Source organism: Dromiciops gliroides, chromosome X, assembly GCF_019393635.1.
Source record: "Dromiciops gliroides isolate mDroGli1 chromosome X, mDroGli1.pri, whole genome shotgun sequence".
NCBI classification, from domain to species: domain Eukaryota; kingdom Metazoa; phylum Chordata; class Mammalia; order Microbiotheria; family Microbiotheriidae; genus Dromiciops; species Dromiciops gliroides.
This window is the reverse complement of record NC_057867.1, coordinates 34,932,833-34,951,641: the sequence shown is the minus strand read 5'-3', so window position 1 is coordinate 34,951,641 and position 18,809 is coordinate 34,932,833. Positions and strand designations below refer to the sequence as shown.

General features: G+C 45.1%; 1 protein-coding gene across 1 annotated transcript in view; it reads left to right on the top strand.

Annotated features, from left to right (window-relative positions):
- Nucleotides 1-14,807, top strand: part of COL4A5 (collagen type IV alpha 5 chain) — a 208,953-nt gene extending 194,146 nt beyond the window's left edge. Inside the window, exons 46-51 of the mRNA XM_043974872.1 lie at nucleotides 1,019-1,117; nucleotides 7,624-7,836; nucleotides 9,270-9,447; nucleotides 10,580-10,694; nucleotides 11,905-12,077; nucleotides 13,796-14,807. Coding sequence (XP_043830807.1) covers nucleotides 1,019-1,117; nucleotides 7,624-7,836; nucleotides 9,270-9,447; nucleotides 10,580-10,694; nucleotides 11,905-12,077; nucleotides 13,796-13,877 — 860 coding nt within the window. The 3' untranslated portion in view covers nucleotides 13,878-14,807. The remainder of the gene's footprint in view (nucleotides 1-1,018; nucleotides 1,118-7,623; nucleotides 7,837-9,269; nucleotides 9,448-10,579; nucleotides 10,695-11,904; nucleotides 12,078-13,795) is intronic.
- Nucleotides 14,808-18,809: the final 4,002 nt, after the last annotated feature.

Below are 18,809 nucleotides of genomic sequence, written 5' to 3'. Positions count from 1 at the left end.
ATGTTTTTCTTCCAGCTCCCTCTACCCTAAGACTGAGCTCCCTCTCTGTAGGGAAGGCCTCAGGCTTTTACCACTTAACCTAACTCCTTGACTACCCAATAGGAGGATGTCCATGGTCAACCCTGAACATGAGCTCATGCCCCAAACTGGCTGTAGTAGTTCCTGCTTCTTAAGCGATTGGGTTATAGTTATTTCATATTGTTGGAAGCTTCATGGAAGACAGACTCCCAGAGCTGGAAAGGTCTCTAGAGGCCAACATCATCAGCCTCCTCATTTTTACAGAGGAGAAAACTGAGGCCCATGGAGGTCAAGTGACTTGTCCAAAGTCATCCCTCATGCAGGAAGTGTCACAGGCAGGCCTCAAACCCAGCTCTTCTGCCTCTAAATCAAGCATTCTTTACACTAGATTATGCTGCCTTTTTTAAAATTACAATTTAGGAAGCATTTATTAAGCACATACAGTATACAAGGCAGAGAAGACAGTGTGGCATAATGGATAGAGAGTGGCCCCAGAGCCAAGAAGAACTGGATTCAAGGCCTAGCTCTGACACATCCTGACTGGGTGATCCTGGGGAGGTCACTTACCCAGCTCTCAACACCTTTAGATGGCTCTCAGTTGGAGAGAAGTTGTGGGACTTTTCCTCACTGGGGTCCAGTCAATATCAACCATGAGCTAGGCATTAAGGATATGAAAACCAAAGCTATCTATGTCTTCGAGGAACTTTGGTTCTTTTTTTGGTTGGGGGAGGGGTTTATTTGTTGAGATGGACAAACTGAAGAGCCTCTTGATGAAACAGAAAGCAAAAAACCCAAATTATCTCATTTCCCAAGTATATGAAATAGAATTTTGAGATGGTTCCTGCCCTCAGCTAGCTAGTCTATGCCAGTCCTTTTATTAAGATGGAGCTGAGATGAGATTCTTTCCAGGCCTGTCCAGAGTATACAGTGCCCCCAGCCCCTTGGTTTTGCCTCAGTGTCCCTGTGCCCACATTGGACAACATGTTTCTTTTCTCTGTAGGTCTAACTGGCCCATCAGGAGACCCTGGTCATAACGGACACCTTGGCATGAATGGCCCAGAAGGCTATAAAGGAGACCCAGGCCCCCCAGGCCAACCAGGTGGGAAAAGGGAGCCAGTAGAGATTGTTACATCCAGTAACCATTTTGTTACTACACTGGAAGGAAGCAAGCAGCATACTTCTTCCCTTGGAGAGAAGGGATACCATATTCAAATTGGCCCCTCACTCACCTAAATGGGAACTCCAGAGCACTGTTGTCTATCTATTTTGCTATTAAATATGATTGCTCCATGGAGTAGCAGAGGGGAAGGGGCAGTGTTTGCTTTGCAAAGATGACTCCTGTATTTTTACTTTTGCTGTTGCTGCTTACAAATCAAAGGATCATAGATTTAGAGCTGGGAGAGACCTTGGAAGTCTCATTTTACACCTGGGGAAACTGAGGCCCAGAGTCATCAAGTGACTTAGCCAGTGGCATTACAGATAAGAAGTAGTAGAGGTAGGGGCAGCCAGGTGGTGCAGTGAATAGAGTACCGGCCCTGGAGTCAGGAGGACCTGAGTTCAAGTTCGGCCTCAAACACTTGACACTTAGTAGCTGTGTGACCCTGGGCAAGTCACTTAACCCCAATTGCCTCACCAAAAAAAAAAAAAAAGAAGTAGTAGAGCTAGTATTTAAATCAGGGTCCTCAGACCCCCAAAACAGCACTCTTCACTATGCCCCTCCATACTTCCTTGGAGTCCTCCTCCCACCAGGCATGTGGCATGGAGGGTTGGTACCAACAGAAACATTGCTGGAATCAAGACAGAGTCGTGGGAAGTGCCCCAGACCATTTCTCCCTCCACTTCAGGAAGCATGAATGAGGATCAAAGACAGGAAGTACATTGCCCAAGATAGGGGAAGAAACAAGTTAGAGTTTCAGCCCACACAGCCAAGCATTATTGCAAAGCTTCCACAGTGATTATGAAGGTCAAGCAGAACCCTGAAGACAAGAGAGAAAAAGATGACTTAGCACTGAAACTATCTGGAAACTACCATGGCTCACACCTTCCCTTTCCCATGGAATAAATCAAGGTTTTAGGCTATGGTCAGCAAAGCTGACCACTGAGAGAAGGAAAGGACTGAGTGTGTGGAGGAGGCAGCATTGAGTTAGAAGGATCCTGGGATCTACAAGGGACCTCAGAAGACATTGAATCCAATATCCTCTTTTTCTAGAAAAGGAAGCTGAGGTGCCAAGAGGCTAAGTGATTTGTCCAAGGTCACACAACTAATAAGGAAAGTGGCTTAGCATTGAAAGTGGAGTGTTGAAGAGAGTGGACAGCCCTGTAGGTCATCATTCTCTGCTCCTCCAATAGGATCATCAAATTAAAGGCAGTATTTTAATGGAGCCACAATCTGATCAATCACTTCCTAATCCTACCTGATTTTTGCCTGTAACCAATCTTCCTGAGAAGGCCTAACAGTCTAAAAGTCATCTTCTTGGTTTCAACACATTTCATTAATATGTGACCAATCCACCTCCTTTTCTTTTTTTTTTTTTTGAACCTTTTTTTTGTTTGTTTTTTGTTTTTGTTTTTGTTTTTTTAGTGAGGCAATCAGGGTTAAGTGACTTGCCCAGGGTCACACAGCTAGTAAGTGTTAAGTGTCTGAGGCCAGATTTGAACTCAGGTACTCCTGACTCCAGGGCCGGTGCTCTATCCACTGCAGCGCCACCTAGCTGCCCCTCCACCTCCTTTTCTGATGACCTTAATGGTGTCATTTATAGGACCTTTTTCCCCATAGTCATCTTTTGTGATCTGTTCCAGTCTCTACCTACACCCAGTGTGCCTTGCCATTGCCCTTTGGGTCACCTACAATTTTGGTTCTTCAGTAATCATCCTTTTCTATGACTGTGAGGACATAGTGTCCCTGGGAGAATCTCAATGTCAAAAAGATGGGGTTTGATGTCAGTTTGGGATGATGGAAAATCCTGCATTCTGGAATCCACCCTACTTCCCTTCCTCTCCTGTTATGCCTCTGGTTCATTGTCCATCTGAGCACCTTTCCAAGATATATGAGCTAATTGGCCCCCTCCCTGATGTAAATCTTCTTCCTCTGACACCTCCTGTTGTGAAGGTGTCCCTGAGTTCACCAAAGCTACACCTGCAAGCCACAAGAGCAGGCAGCTTCCACCCAGAGGGAAATTCTAAGTCCAAGCCCAGTAGTAGACTGGGCCTACCGTTCAGGATCAAGGTTAGCTAAGTACAGGAAGGCCTATCACTTGGAAGATGGCTCTGAAGTGACAGATCTTGGCGGACAAGTCACAACATCGGTATAAATGTGAAGTGGTCCTCAGGTCTGCCCGTCTGCCATGTTCTTCTACTCCAACCCTTAAAGACAGTAAAGCACACAGTAGACAGTGTGTGATTCTTGGCTTGTCTTGATTTGTCACTGGTGGTAGTGAAAGGATTTGTTAGGATGGGTCCCTGACTGAGGGAGCCAGGCTCTGGGGGAAAAGCACCACCTCCAAGCGCTTACTGCTCCAGATCTTTGGTTTTTTTCCCTGAATTGATTGGTCCCTTTCATTCAACAGAGCCCTAAAGTTAGATCTCTGCCAACCCGTCATTACAGCACACTGCGTGTATGCATACATTTATACACAATTGTGCATGTACAACACATGAAATGTGGATATATGTACATGTATGTATCCTATTACATAGAGTATAAATGATATTTCTACACACAAATAGGTTCTGGACATGGGATTTCATTGATATAGGGAATTCTTAGATGAGAAAACTCTGGTTATCAATACACATTGGTACCTTTTCTACAATACCAAATCTTAGAGTGGTACTTAGGGCAGGGGTGTCAAACTCAAATAGAGATGGGTGGGGACCACTAAATTTTACAACCCTGAAGGCCACATATTGACTTAGTTTTAAACTCTTATGCTATCTATGGTTTTTTGTATCTATATTTATTTTATTAAATACTTCCCAATGACATTTGAATGTTGTTTTGGCAGCAACTAGGAATGTTGTAGGCTGAGAGGTTAAGTGATTTGACCAGGGTCAAAACAAAAAGAGGAGAAAACATCAGCAGAATTGATCCATATACCAAGAAAGTCTGCAAATCTGCTCAGTATACCACACCTGGGGACCTCCCTTCTCTGAAAAGGAGTGGGGTAGGCGTGTCTGCTCATCTCTCTTCTTTGGGACTATACTTTTTTGTAACCCCTGTCACCATAGTAGCTTCTTATGGTAAGATTCTTTTTTTGGTTGTTTATGCCTCCTTCCCAACTTCAGTCCTGATATCCTAGCCAAGGTCAGAACATTTTTGGGCTGATGCTGGTCCTGCTAACTGTTTTCCTGGGATATTGGGTGTTGTGTCATTCTAAGATCTCAGGGAGAGCTCAGGTGGGGAAGCAGCAAGCTTTCAGGGTTCATGAGGTGATCTGATCCAAGGAAAAGTCTGATCACTGCCCCTCTGATCTGAGCTCTGCAAATTCCTGGCCTGTGTTTGGGTTGAGGCAACAGGCCTGTAAACCTGCCCCATTAGGAATTTTATTAGACAGCTATTTGATTCCACTACTATCAACCAGCATAGGCTCCCCTTTTGTCTGGAGTTCCTGCCCTGATTATTCCTCTGCAGGCTTCAGACTGGGCTAGAAGTTAGAACTGAGACTCTGCTCCACTCCTGGGGTCTGAGTCACACAGCAACTGTTTGTTTCTGATCTTGTTTGTTGTTTGGGACATAGCCTTGGGCCCGGGGATTGGCTTGTGCCCCAGGTTCATGATCTCCCTGGGCACAGATGACCTCTTCCTTCCACCCTGCATCTGTGACCCAGAACTGGGTAATGGACAACAGAGCTTCCAGTTGTTACCTGTTTCCATGCTTTCCACAAACTCAGGCCCCTCTCTGCCACATCTGAGCCCTCTTCTTGCCCTGGAATTCTCCATGGAGAGCAACCCTGGCTGGACCTTGTCCCCAGTATCCACAGACATCTCTGTCTGACTCCTGATGCCAATCCAAGCTGGGAAAATGATGCATTGAGATCTTGGATTTCTTGATCAAGATTCAGCTATTATGCTTCAGCTGAAGCAAAGAAAGCAGGGTGATTTCAGACAAAGCAAAAGCAAAAATAGATCTAATTAAAAGAGATAAAAAAGAAACTATATCTTGCTGAAAGGTACCATGGACAATAAAGTCATATCAATACTTAGCAAATATGTACCAAATGGTATAGCATTTACATTTTTGAAGAAGTTGAATGAGTTACAGGAAGAAATAGATAATAGAAATATACTAGTTGGGGACCTTAACCTTCCCCTCTCAGAACTGGATAAATCTAACAAAAAATGAACAAGATTCAGTCTGGTGCATTTTCTAGAAGTAGTTGGAGGAGTTTGGGGTAGGGAGCTCACTATATTTACTCTGCTGCTCTGTTGTATTCAAGGAAGCACTTTCTAATAAGTTCTGGGAGACCTTTGTCAGGTAACTGAAAAAAAAAAGCATTGGAATATCTGGGTTCAAGTCACAGCCCTGCTACTTCCTGGCTGTGTACCTTTGGGCAAATTACTAAAAAGTCTTTAAGCCTCAATTTCTTCATTTGTAAAATGGGCTCATAATGCTTATGTTATTGTGAGAAATATGCAATAATATACTCAAAGCACTTTGTGAAATGTAAACGTTTATAAACCTCAGCTTTTGTTCTTGAGAGTCAGCATGCAATAGTGGATACAGAGATGGCCTCTAAAGCTGGAAGACTTGGGTCCAAATCCCTGCTCTGACACATGGTAGCTATGTGACCCTAAGCAAGTCACTGAAACCTCTCAGTGCAACTCAAAGTTGTAGAGAAAGTATCCTACCTATTTTAGTAGAGGGAATTTCCTTTCCTGGGAATTCCCTTTACTAATGAGATCTCAGGTTCAGTCCCTTGCCTTATCTCATTATTTTCAATAAAAATTAGCAGTCTTCCCAAATGGAAAGCTTATAAAGAGATGGTAAGGTCTCCATCCTCAGAAGAATTAAAGTAAATGAATGAATACCTCTCAATGATTGTGCCAAAGCAAAGAATTGGAAATTGAGGGTATGCCCATCAATTGGGGAAACGGATAAATAAGTTGTGATATATAATTGTGATAGAATACTACTGGGCTATAAGAAATGGCCAGCAGGATGCTCTCAGAAAAATCTAGGAAGACTTACAAGAACTGATACAAAGTGAAATGAGCAGAACCAGGAGAACATCATAAACAGTAATAGCAACATTGTGTGATGATCAATTGTGAATGACTTAGCTATTCTCAGCAATACAATGTTCCAAGATGACTCTGAAGGACTTATGGTGAAAAGTGCTATCCATCCCCAAAGAAAGACCTGATGATGTCTCAATGCAGATTGAAGCATACTTTTAAAAATTTTATTTTTCTTGGGGGTTTTTAGGTCTGTGTTTTCTTTTACAACATTTTGCATGATTAGACATGTATAGCCTATATCAAATTGCTTGCCTTCTCAATGAGGGGGTGGGAGAGAGGGAGAGAGTTTGAAACTCACAATTTTAAAAACAAATGTTGAAAATTGGTTTTACATGTAATTGGGTGAAAATAAAATACTGAATTGGGGGGAAAGGATTGTGACAAAGATTCTGAGCCTCAGATGTAAGATTTTGCTTAATAACTTCTACAGTTTCTTATTTTTTATTAATCTCTTGTTTTTCATAGCCTTTATTTCCAAAAATTAACTTTCCTACCTCCTCTATCCAACAAGCTATCTCTTGTAGCAAAGTATAAAAACGGGGGAGAGAAACCCAATTTGACAGAACTAAGCAACACATATCCCTGGATAGTTATGTCTTCCACATTGCAGGGGTTAGGGACAAGGTGTCCTCTCTCTCCTCCCCCATCCCTCCCCTGCCCCCATGATCTGGAAAATATGCCTAAAATTTCTTGGCCCTCCCTTCATACCAGAGAATGTCTGAATTTTTCTTTTTCTTTTATGGGGTGTTTACAGTACCTTAAAGTAAAATTTGGTTAAGTATTTGGTCATAGGCATATTTTATGCATTTCTGAGCTCCTAAACTTTTTCTGTGTTGTCTGCTGGCCTTTGTCATCTGTGGCTTCTGCAACACTCCCCCCAAATTGCCATTTACACTAATTTCTTATGCCAACCCTTGATATATCGAGTTGCGATGTGGAAGGGATAACCATAGTCTGACAGTAGATGCAGTATTAGTCCCTCATTTCTGCAAAGAAAGAAGGGAGGTACACTTGTTTATTTCTTCTCTGGAATGGTCTTATCCCTTAGAATTCCACAGTGTCCAGGTACTGTTTTTTTTAATTGTTGTTGTCATTCTTCCTCATTCCCCTTGTTATAACCATGCAGGGGTCCATGGGGAAAGACTTCAAAGGGTCTGTGAACTTGGATGAAGAAAAGGTTACATCTTGATTTTAATAGAATTGGTTTCCTTGACAAACCTATGTATTTTATTTTATGCACATAAAAACATGATGTTGAGAAGGGTCCAAAGGTTTCTTCAGCCCACTCAAGGGGTCCAGGACCCCAAAAATAAATGTTAAGGCTCACTGCCCTAAGTTCCTTGCAAATAAGTAAATCTCTGATTTCAGGTAACCGTGGAGTAGATGGTTCCCCAGGACCAGATGGCTTGCCAGGTCTACCAGGTCCCCCTGGAACCCTCTCTCTTGCCCATGGATTTCTCATCACGCGTCATAGCCAGACCACAGATATACCCCAATGTCCCCAAGGAACTGTCCAGCTCTACAGAGGGTTTTCTCTCCTATATGTGCAAGGAAATGAGAGAGCCCATGGCCAAGACTTGGGTGAGCTGCTCATCAATTTCCATGTGACAGATTGTATTGTCTTTGGTTCAGGAAAGTCAGTGGGGTCAGGGTAAGAGGTATCTAGGGTAACATTAGCCAATGAAGACAGGGGTTCACCCTGTTGGTTTTTCTGAACCAAGAAGCCGTTTAAGGGTGACAACGTGTTCCAACTTACACTACTGATATTTTTGTTTTGAAGGTTAAGTGTCAGGCCCCAAGTGACTGTATGGCAAGGGCCCCTTTACTTTTCGCTAGCCACAAAAGAAACTGTAGGAGGTATTTGGGTGGGTGAGAGCAGACAGGTGCATTGGCTTTCCCTTTGTCTGTCTGATCTTCAGTCAGGTTCCCAGGCAAGAGGAAGTGGGCTTGGGGCTAACTGCACCAATCTTACAATCCTTAAAATAAGCACATTCGCTTCTCAGGAAGTTATTGGAGGCTTTGAAGGCTCCATAAGGCACTGTAGTTACCAGTGTATATTCTTTGGGAACACTCCTACCCCAGTAGTCCCTGACCTATCACTTTGTTTGGGGAGGGGGTTAGAAAGCAGAGAGAGGAAGTGTCAGAGATCCGTTTATACTGTAACTTAACAAAAGGTCAGGAGGCCCTTTCTGGAATTTTGTCTTAGATGTTTAGGGCCTCAGATTAACTTTGGGACATTGGGCTACCATCTGTATTGGGGGGGACTTGAGCTCAGTCCAGTCATCCTCTTGTCCCCCCTTTTCCCCCAGTGACCTTCCAAGGTTCCTAGCACCTGGATGGGTAGGGGTGGTCACTATAGGAGGAGGTGTCTCATTGTTACCCTGGGGGTGAATGGAGTTGACCAACTTTGTTGTAGCAACAGTGATCCTCAGGTGGGGCTTGCTGAGCCATCATGGGCCCCAGGCATGGAAGTCACGGCTCAAGTGCACAACAGCCAGTGGTCCCCAACACTTTAGGAAGCTGATCGTAGCAAGGGGGAGTCAGTTCATCCTTCCCTCCCGTTTCCCCTTTCTCCCTCTCTGTCGGTCAACTCCTTTTCCACTTTGCTCCTTCTTGCCTCTTCTCCATGTAACCTTTGATCATTTTCTCCCAGCCTCCCCATCCTATTCTTCCTATTCCCTTTTCTCTTTTTTCCCATTCAATCCTAGAACTAGGGTTGGAAGAGGGGGAATCTGAGGCCCAGAGAAGTGAAATGGCTCATGTGAGGTCACCCATAGGATCCTCTATCTAGAGCTGGAAAGGACCTCTGAGGCTAGCTAGTCCAACCCTCTAGTTGTAGGGACCCTTGGTTTCTTCCTCTAAATTAGAGGAAGAAAATGACCCCAGAGAGAAGTGACTTGCCCAAGGTGACACAGGACATAATTCTAGCAGAGCTGGGATCTCTCGCCTGGAGCCGAAGTCTCATCCCATCACCCTCCTCGTCCTCCATTCCTGTCTCTCTGATTCTTCCCTAGGGACATCTGGTAGCTGCCTCCACCGCTTCAGCACTATGCCTTTCATGTTCTGTAACATCAACAACGTATGCAACTTTGCCTCAAGAAATGACTACTCCTACTGGCTGTCTACTCCCAAGCCCATGCCCATGCCCATGGAGCCACTGAAGGGACAAAGCATCTTACCATTTATCAGTCGGTGAGATCTCAGGACCAGTCACCAATCCACACCCCAAACTCCCTTAACCGTAGGTCAAACTCTCAGCAATTCCCACTCGGTTTGGTAGGCAAAAGAACCAGGCCTTTCCCTTGAAGTGGGGTGGGGCGGGGAGAGACAGGACAGTGGTTAGGGACAGAATAGGCTTTCCAGTGATCTAATTCAAACATCTCAGCCCTTGCCATGGAAAAGATGCTTTCTAAGTAAGCCCTGTATTTGGTCTGGTGGTGACTGGGACACTTCAGGGCCTCACCCTTGACTCATATCCTTGAGGTATGTAGCCAGAGATACTGTTGCTAGTCTAGGCCTTACAGTGAGATCTCAGACTTTCTTGGTAGCTACCTGCAGCTAGATCACTCCTCAAGATGCCTAAACCCCGTTGGAATTCCATTTTATTTGCCTGCCAACACATGCATTACCCTCACTATGAAGTCGGGCTTCTGCTATTTGTCTTAAGACTATCTCTCTCAAGTTTCCCTATGGGGTGGGGGAGTGAGATGCAGCTATTTTAGGAGATAGGGTGGAAATATTGATTCTCCTTTTGCAGGATTTTCGTGGCCTGGTGGTACCTGACTGCCCCCGAGGCAAGGCCTGAGCCAAGGAGCAGGGCTAGAGATTGGGGTGGGCCTAGCTGTCTCTCCCCTGTCCCAGTTAATCAGACAGTATTCTTATCATAGTTTCAGTGGGACCAAATCTGTCCTCTCCATTTGGGTCCCTTTCACAGCAAGCAATTAGAACAGTTCACTAACCAAGTTCGTACACTCATTATGCTGTTGATTAGACTGAGTAGGCCAAGAAACTTAGGGCAGAGGGCCCAATGCCAGCACTCAAGCACCCACGATGCAGCTTTTTTGAGAAGTACTCTCCTCCCCCCCCAACCCCGCCTCCTGCCCTCCCTGATGTCCCCCCTTCCCCCCAGTTAGTAGCTTAGGTCATGGGGCCTTAAGTGTAATGAGAGGGTGCTTTTTCTTCCTGCCATTTCCCATAGTTTGCATCCCACTTCTCTTCAGAGCATTTCACCCTCCCCACTTCCCGGCCCCCACCGAGAGAACCTTCTTCCAGGAGAAGGCAGAGTGTGCTCCAGATCCTGACCCGGGCCATTGTTCTCTCCTAGGTGCACAGTATGTGAAGCCCCAGCAACAGCGATTGTGATTCACAGTCAGACCACCCAGGTCCCCCATTGCCCCCGGGGCTGGGACTCTCTCTGGATTGGTTATTCCTTTATGATGGTATGAAAAAGCGTCTTTCTTTGACATTTGTTAGTCATAGAAAACTGTCTGTTCCTTGGCTCTGTAAAGTCTCTAAGACGGGCAGTCTCTGACACATAGAATCCTAGCATCAGCTGGACCATTGGATTCCTTTGGGGAAGTTGTGTGTGTGTGTGTGTGTGTGTGTGTGTATACGAATGGGCATACAATCCATATGTTGTCTTCTGTGTCAGTTAAGTGGCCCCAGAGCCCCCTTGGGAAGGCCTGTTAACATGGGGAAGGGAAGACGAGAGGGGAGAGGCAGATTTGAGCTTGATTTAAGGAATAACTTCCTAACAAGTAGAGCTCTCCAGAACTGGAGAAGGGGTAAGTTCCTTATCACTGAAGATATTTGAGCAGTGAGTAGAGGATGGGTTTTCGAGGATATCAGAGAGAAGATTTCTTCTTCCTTCAGTGTAAGGTTCTGTGGTTTATATCACTCTAGTCTTCATGTGTCCATCTATGTGACTACCTCTGCAAAATTAGATTATAGCAAGTGTGAAAGTGCTTGACAACTCTCAGGAGCTATAGAAGTGGCCTCTGTGATCACAGGACCCAGAGCTGGAAGGGACCTCAGAGGATTTCTAGCCCAATGCCTTTCTTTTTACAGAGGAAGAAACTGAGGCCCAGGGAGGGGAAGTGATTTACTCAAGGTCTCCTATAGAAGCCTAGCTGTATACCTAAAAGAGCCCTCAGAGGTCATCTAATCCAAACCCCCTCATATGACAGATGAGGAAACAGTCCAAGAGAGATTCCATGTTGAATCTCTCAATATTTTACCCCCCCCCCCGCCCAATGTCTATTATCAGCATTTGGTGCACTGTGGGGTAAGTAGAAAATTTCCCCTTTTGATCATAAGAGCCTATATTTAGCACTGGAAGGGACCTCAGAGGACTTCTAGCCCAATGCCTTTCTTTTTACAGAGGAAGAAACTGAGGCCCAGGGAAGGGAAGGGACTTGTCTAAGATCCAACAGGTAGTAAGTGGCAAGGTAGGGATTTGAACCTAGAATTCAGTACTCTTCCCAGGCTATAGCACTATGATGGGTTACTTCAGTGAGGGGTGGCACCATCAGCTATTTGAGAGATTCCCTGGGTGTGGCTTTTCTTACTCAGTAATTCAGCTTCTTAGGTAGCCTACAGGGTAGAGGTGGTGTAACCACTGTGACCCATTACTGTCTGTATGTTCTTCAGCACATGAGTGCTGGTGCGGAGGGCTCTGGCCAGGCCCTGGCCTCTCCTGGTTCCTGTTTGGAAGAATTCCGGTCAGCGCCCTTCATTGAATGCCATGGGCGGGGAACCTGCAACTATTATGCCAACTCCTACAGCTTCTGGCTGGCAACCGTGGAGGCATCAGACATGTTCAGGTGAGGCATACCTGGCTTCAGGTCAAAGGTTGTGAGTGTCCTTCTGAGTTGCTTAGAAGGCAGGAAACCCAGAGCCAATTGGGTCTTTATACAGTTTCCACTAGCTTGGGCGGGGGGTGGAGGGTGATAGTTTCCTCCCCGTGGTCCCAAAAAAGCAAAGGTAACTCATACTTGGGAGTTTGACTTTGGCCAGTTTCACTTAGTAGTCAGTCTTTGGAAGCTAGAACAAAGAGAGGTCCTTGACTGGTAGCACCCAACCAGTCAGCATCTGGGGCTGCCCTAGAACCCAGACTTCTCAGAAAAGAGAGAGAACAAGACATCTGGGCAGAGCACAGAGATAGACACGTGTGCAGAGAACAAACACACCAACTGCCTGTTATCTCCCTCCACCCTGAGAGCTCATAGGCATCTCAAAGCCAACCTGTCCAAAGCAGAACTCATTGTCTTCACCTCTTCCTAAAGTCCCTCTTTCTACTGAGGACACCATCATCCTTCTCACCCACTTGCCCAGACTATTGCAATAGCTTCCTAACCGGCCTCCTTACTTCAATTCTCATCGCTCTCCATCCCATTCGTAAAACAGGGAGAGAGGAAATGAGAGGAGGGAGACGGGGAAAGAGAAAGACAAAGGAGGGGAAAGAGAAAAGGAGAGACCAAAGGGAGGTAGGGAGAGGGAGAGATTGGGGGGGAGACAGATTAGGGAGAATGAAAGAGAGGTGGGGGGACAGGAGGAGATGAAGGGGAAGGAGGGAGAGATGGAGGGAGAGGGAGAGGGGGAAAAGGATGGCAGTTGGTGATGAAGAGAGATGAGGGAAGGAGAGGGAGAGAAATGAAGAGACAGAGAAAGGAAGGGAGGGAGACAGAAAAGCAGAGAAGGGGGGGCAGCTAGGTGGCGCAGTGGATAAAGTGCTGGCCCTGGATTCAGGAGGACCTGAGTTCAAATCCGGCCTCAGACACTTGACACTTACTAGCTGTGTGACCCGGGGCAAGTCACTTAACCCTCATTGCCCTGCAAAAACAAAAACAAAAACAAAAAAAAGAAAGAAAGAAAAGCAGAGAAGGGGGATGGAAGGAAAGAAAAGGGAGAGATGAGAGAAATCTCCCACCGTGAAGGATCAGAAGAAAAATGGACACAGCAAAGAGACACACAGAATCCTAGCAGTGGAGGGAGACCTACAGCCACAGGAGAGAAAGAGGGACACACACACACACACACACACACACACACACACACACACACACACACAGAGCAGGGGAAAGAAAGAGTAAGAGGAGTGAAGAAGGAGAGAGAGGCAAGCAAGATAGGATCAGAGAACAGGGGAGAGAGAAAGAGCAATGCAAGAATACGAGGACAGGGGAGGGAGGCAGACAAGCAAAAGTGGGGAGACAGCTAGGCACGAGAGCCTGGGGGTGCTCATGAGCACACACCTGGGCACACAAGGTAGGGAGAAGGGAAAAGCCATGGAATACTACTTCAGGTAAGGGCGGGAGGGAGGGAGGGGGGGGTCAAGGGTGAAGATGGAGGCTCCTGAGGCCTTTCAGGGGTGAAAAGGCTTTATCACTAACCCTCCCAGGCCACAACATTGGATTTGGTGTCAGGGAACTGTGGTTGATTTTTCCCTTCCCCTCTCTGAACCCCAGCTACCCCATGTGCAAAGTGCAGGGTTCTTCCCATTAGATCTAGGAGCCTATAAATCTTGATTCTTCCCCCCCCCCAGTAAACCACAACCAGAGACACTTAAAACAGGAGACTTGAAGACACGTGTTAGTCGATGTCAAGTTTGTATGAAGAGGACGTAAAAATCTCAGAGAATTTAGGGGAGGAGGATGAAGATTTGTTAAAATGGAAAATTCCCAGGGTACACTGTTTCTGCCCCACCAATGGTGCTACTGGACACAGCCAAAAAAAGAGCTACAGACTGTTACCCGTCCAGATCCAGACGTACCTCTGCAAAATACTGGAACAAGCCTTCTTCCTTGCATGTTTGACAGAAGGAACAAAGAAAAGAATGGACCTCTTAGACCCAGGGAAAATGCAAATGAGGACTGCTTTTGGCCCACAAACTAAAACTGCCTTTTTTTTTTTCATCAGCTAAGACAAGAACCACACTGAATATGTTTAAAGTAACAAGACTAGTTTTTTTGGGGGGAAAAACCCAACATTTTTCATGGTGCTACTAACCCTCCTATATCTCAAGTTATTAATATTAAAATGGTAAGCTTATTTCTCTGCAGAAGTAAGGAATATGTGTATTGTGTTCCAACTGTCAAGTCATTTCGATGTGAACCCAGCGGACAGTGCCTAATCCGGCACAGCAGCCAGAGGCTCTAGCGGTGTTTGGGGCATCAAGTGACTCTCAATTGTCAGTTTCTCGGTAGTTTTGCTGTTCTCCTGCCCCCTTCTGCTGTGACTTCCTTTTTAGAAATAGATGATTTGGATAATTACTTTCATCAGGATTTTAAATGTTCATATAGTGTATGGTATGTCTAAAGATGCCCACTGCCTTACTCTGGAAAATGGAGTGATTTCTTCTCCTGGGTCCAGAGCCCTATTTAGATGCTCATTCTGGGCTGGATTGAGCCCCCACCCCCACCCCAACACCACAATTATTCTTCTTCCCATCCTAGGATCTCTCTGTTCTGGTCTCTGCTGAGCAGTCACTGAAAGGCCAACACTTGGCTTCCACACATGCTATTACTTTATTATGATGATTTTAAACACAATTCCAAATAAAGAGCCATAACATATCTTGTTTTTGAAGGTGTCGGTTTCTCACTTGTGCCCTTTCCCCCGTTAGTCAGAGACCTAGATGTAGAACCAGAAAGGAACTCAGAGGCCTTTGAGTCTTTTCTGCTTATTGTACAGAGAGGCCTAGGCAGGGGAAGTGATTTTTCCCAAGGTCCTAAATTCTAGAACAGGAAGGGAACTCAAAGGCCAATTAGTTCCAGAATGTTCACTTTATAGATAAGGAAATCGAGACTCCGGGAAGTGTCAGAGGTGAGATTCGAACCCAACATTCTCTGACTCTGCTCTTTCCACTGTACCGTACTGCACCCTTAATTAGTATTGGTTCTGACAAAGAATTCCATCTGATATTTGAAACAATTTTGTGTTTGTCTGTGTTGGTTATAAACCCCTATGAAGATGGGTTGGTTACACGTCTGTAAATGAGCCCAAGCAAGGGGATCATTTTCAAAACCCAAACGAGTGTCAAAACATGTTGAGAGGAGGCAGATATTCCTGCAAATGTCAATTTATCTGATGATAATCCACCAGAAGGTTGTGAAACCCCAATTAGAACTGCCTAACTTTTCACAGAATCACCAAATTTCAGAGTTTGAATGGGGCCTCAGTGACCATGTAGTCCTACTCTTACTTGAAAAAGGATCCCCTTTGGGGCACCTAGGTGGTGCAGTGGTTAGAGCACCGGCCCTGGATTCAGGAGGACCTGAGTTCAAATCCGACCTCAGACACTTAACACTTACTAGCTGTGTGACCCTGGGCAAGTCACTTAACCCCAATTGTCTCACAAAAAAGGAAAAGGATCCCCTTTATGCCATATCAAATAAGTGGGCATTTATTTTCTTCTGGGACAGCTCTAATTGTTAGGAAGTGTTTCTACATTGGCTTTTTGGCAACTTCTACCCACTGCTCTTAGTTTCAAGGTCAAGCAGAACATATCACTCATAGGAAAATCCTCCAGATACTTGAAGACAGCTGTCATATCATTCCTTGTCTTCTCTCTGCCTCTCTAGGCCAGTCTACAAGTATTTATTTACTAGGGCAACTAGGTGGATAGAGTGTAGAGCCTGGAGTCAAGAAGACCTGAGTTCAAATGCAGCCTCAGATACTTACTAACTTGTGTGACCCTGGACAAGTTACTTCACTTTGCCTCAATTTCCTCATATGTAAAATGAGGTGGAGAAGGAAAGGGCAAACCATTCCAGTATCTTTGCCAAGAAAACTCCAAATGGTGTCATACACTGGGGGCAGCTGGGTGGTGCAGTGGATAAAGCACTGGCCCTGGATTCAGGAGGACCTGAATTCAAATCCAACCTCAAACACTTGAAACTTACTAGCTGTGTGACCCTGGGCAAGTGGCTTAACCCTCATTGCCCCACAAAACAAACAAACAAACAAAAACAAGGAGTCCTACACCACCAAAAAGCAATGGAACTAAAGCATTCATTTTACTATGTTCCAGGCACTGTGCTAAGCATTTGGGATACAAAAAAAATTGGCAAAAAATGGTGCCTGCTCTCAAGGGGTTCAGTCTAATATGAAAGACAACATGCAAACAACTATAATACAAAGAAGACAAATGGGGGGATAGTCTTAGAGGGAAGACTTTAAGATTAAGGAGGACTGGGAAATGCATCTTGCAGAAGATGGGACTTTAGCTGAGACTTGGGAAAGCTAGGAGGAAGAAATGAGGAAGCTAAATCCCTCTAACTCCAACTGATTTTCCTTTGGCATGAACTTGAGCATCTTCTGTCTTCTTGTAGACCTCCTCTGGATACTCTCCAGATGATCCATGTTCTTTGGAAAGTATGGTGCCCAAAACTGATTGGAGGATTCTCTGTGTGATCAGAGGGACTAGTATTCTTGGCCATTCTACCTTTCTAAGCAATCCTGCTTTCTTTGCTGCCATGACACACTATTGACTTTTTGGAGTTTGTCATCCACTAAAACTCCCAAATCTTTCAGGGACAAATTGGCATCTGGTCATGCCTCTCCCATCCTGCACTTATGAGGCTGCTTTTTTTGAACCCAAGGTTAAGCCTTTCCTTTTATGACCTGAGTTCAAATCTGGCCTCAGACACTTACGACTTGTCTGACTCTAGGCAAGTCACTTCACCCTGTTTGCCTCAGTTTCCTCATCTGTAAAATGAGGATAATAAGAGTACCTACCTCTCAGGGTTGTTGTGAGGATGAAATGAGATAATAATTTTACAAAGCGCTTAGCACAGTGCCTGGCACATAGTAAGCACTATAGAAATGTTAGATATCATTATTTATTCCAATTAAATTTCTTCTTCTGAGATTCAGCCCAATGATGGGCACAGGGGGGGTGGGAGAAAGAAGGGAGAATCATAATTGTTTGGGATCCTGCCCATCCTGTCAGCTATCCCTCCCAGCTTCGTGTTATTATCAGATTTGATACATATGCCGTCTATACCTCTCTCCAAATTATTGACAAAAATGCTAAGCAGTATAAAACCAAGTACAGTGGAAGACTAAATAACATTCCCCAACTGGCCAGCTTGGCAACACTGTCAAAAAAGGAAATAAGGTGAGTCTGGCATGAGCCATGCTGGTTCTTTGGGATCATTCTTGCTGTCCCTAGATAATTCACTTTAATAATACACTGGAGAATTGTGTTAAAGATTGAAGGCAAGCTTGCTAGCCTATGCACCCATCCTTGAAGACTCCTCTCTCTGCCCCAGCCTTCTGCATTCCTCCGGTACTTCTTGTTCTTGAGAATCTTTCAAAGACATTCTCCATGTCAGTAGCTCAAGAGTCACATCAGCCAGTTTTTTGTGCCCCAAGGATATAGTTCATCTAGGTCCGAGGACTTCAACTCATCAGGGGCAGGCAGGTTCTCCCTTACTATCTTTGTTTTCCTTGAGTACACACTCCTTAACAGCCAAACTTGTTTTTTTTTTCCATTCTTGTCCAAAGGTCATTCTCCTTGGCAGAGAAAACAGAAGGCAGTTAAGATTTGAGCAGCTCAGCCTTCTCTCTTTTTGTCAGTCATCATCCTCATTCTCTACCCTAAGCAGTGGTCCTACCTCTTATTTTATCCTCTTTTTTTCTTTCCCTAAGATATCCAAGATGGCCTGGTTTGGGAAGCACAGGGTTCCCCCTTATTTTAGGGCTTCCAGCAAAAGCTAGATGACCACTTATTGGGTATTGTGAGGGAAAAATCCATCCTCTTCTCAAAAATTCTCAGGAACTCAGCAGCAAAGTGACAAAGGCTCTTTATTTTCTTCTCATGAGAAGGAGGCACCCTAGTGTGCAGCTAGTGGGTACCCAGAAAGGGGGTTCACAGGCCCTGTTTTATACCCTAGTCCCTAACGTAAATGGACCCTCCCCTTTTTCATCATTGGTTCGATTACTCAAGGGTTACAATCTACTCACAAAAACTAGCTAATCGGAATGCAGTATTCCCACCTCTCTTCCTTGTATGAGCGTAACTCAGGAGTGGGCCTTATACTTCCTTATGTGGACACAACTCCGGAGTGGACCTTATTGAGACCAGGGCTCCTTGAACCATGTGACCTTGCTAACCTGAGGGGGAGCAGGGGTTCTGAGACCTTTGTCCTACAAACAGGTCAGGGGGAGTATGACTGACTGTTATATCCACATTGAGAGGAGACAACTACCCATTTTCTCACAGGTATGTTATGGTGGGATTACCTTTCCAGTAAGGGTGTAATCAAGAGGGCCTCCTTTAACTCCAGGTACCTTAAACATCCGGGGCCATCTCCAGTCATCCTGATAAATATATTGCCACTGGACCCAGATGGCTCTGGAGGAAAGAGTGGAGCTTGTGACTTTGCACAGCCCTCTCTCACTTAAATCCAATTCACTCTGATGTCATGGTCCTCTTCGAGAATGAAAGACAAAACAACAAGAACAACAACAATCAAGGGCCCCTGAGATCTATTCCAACTCTTGAATTCTGTGAAAGACTGCTTTATATTCACCTTGGACAGCTAGGTGGTGCT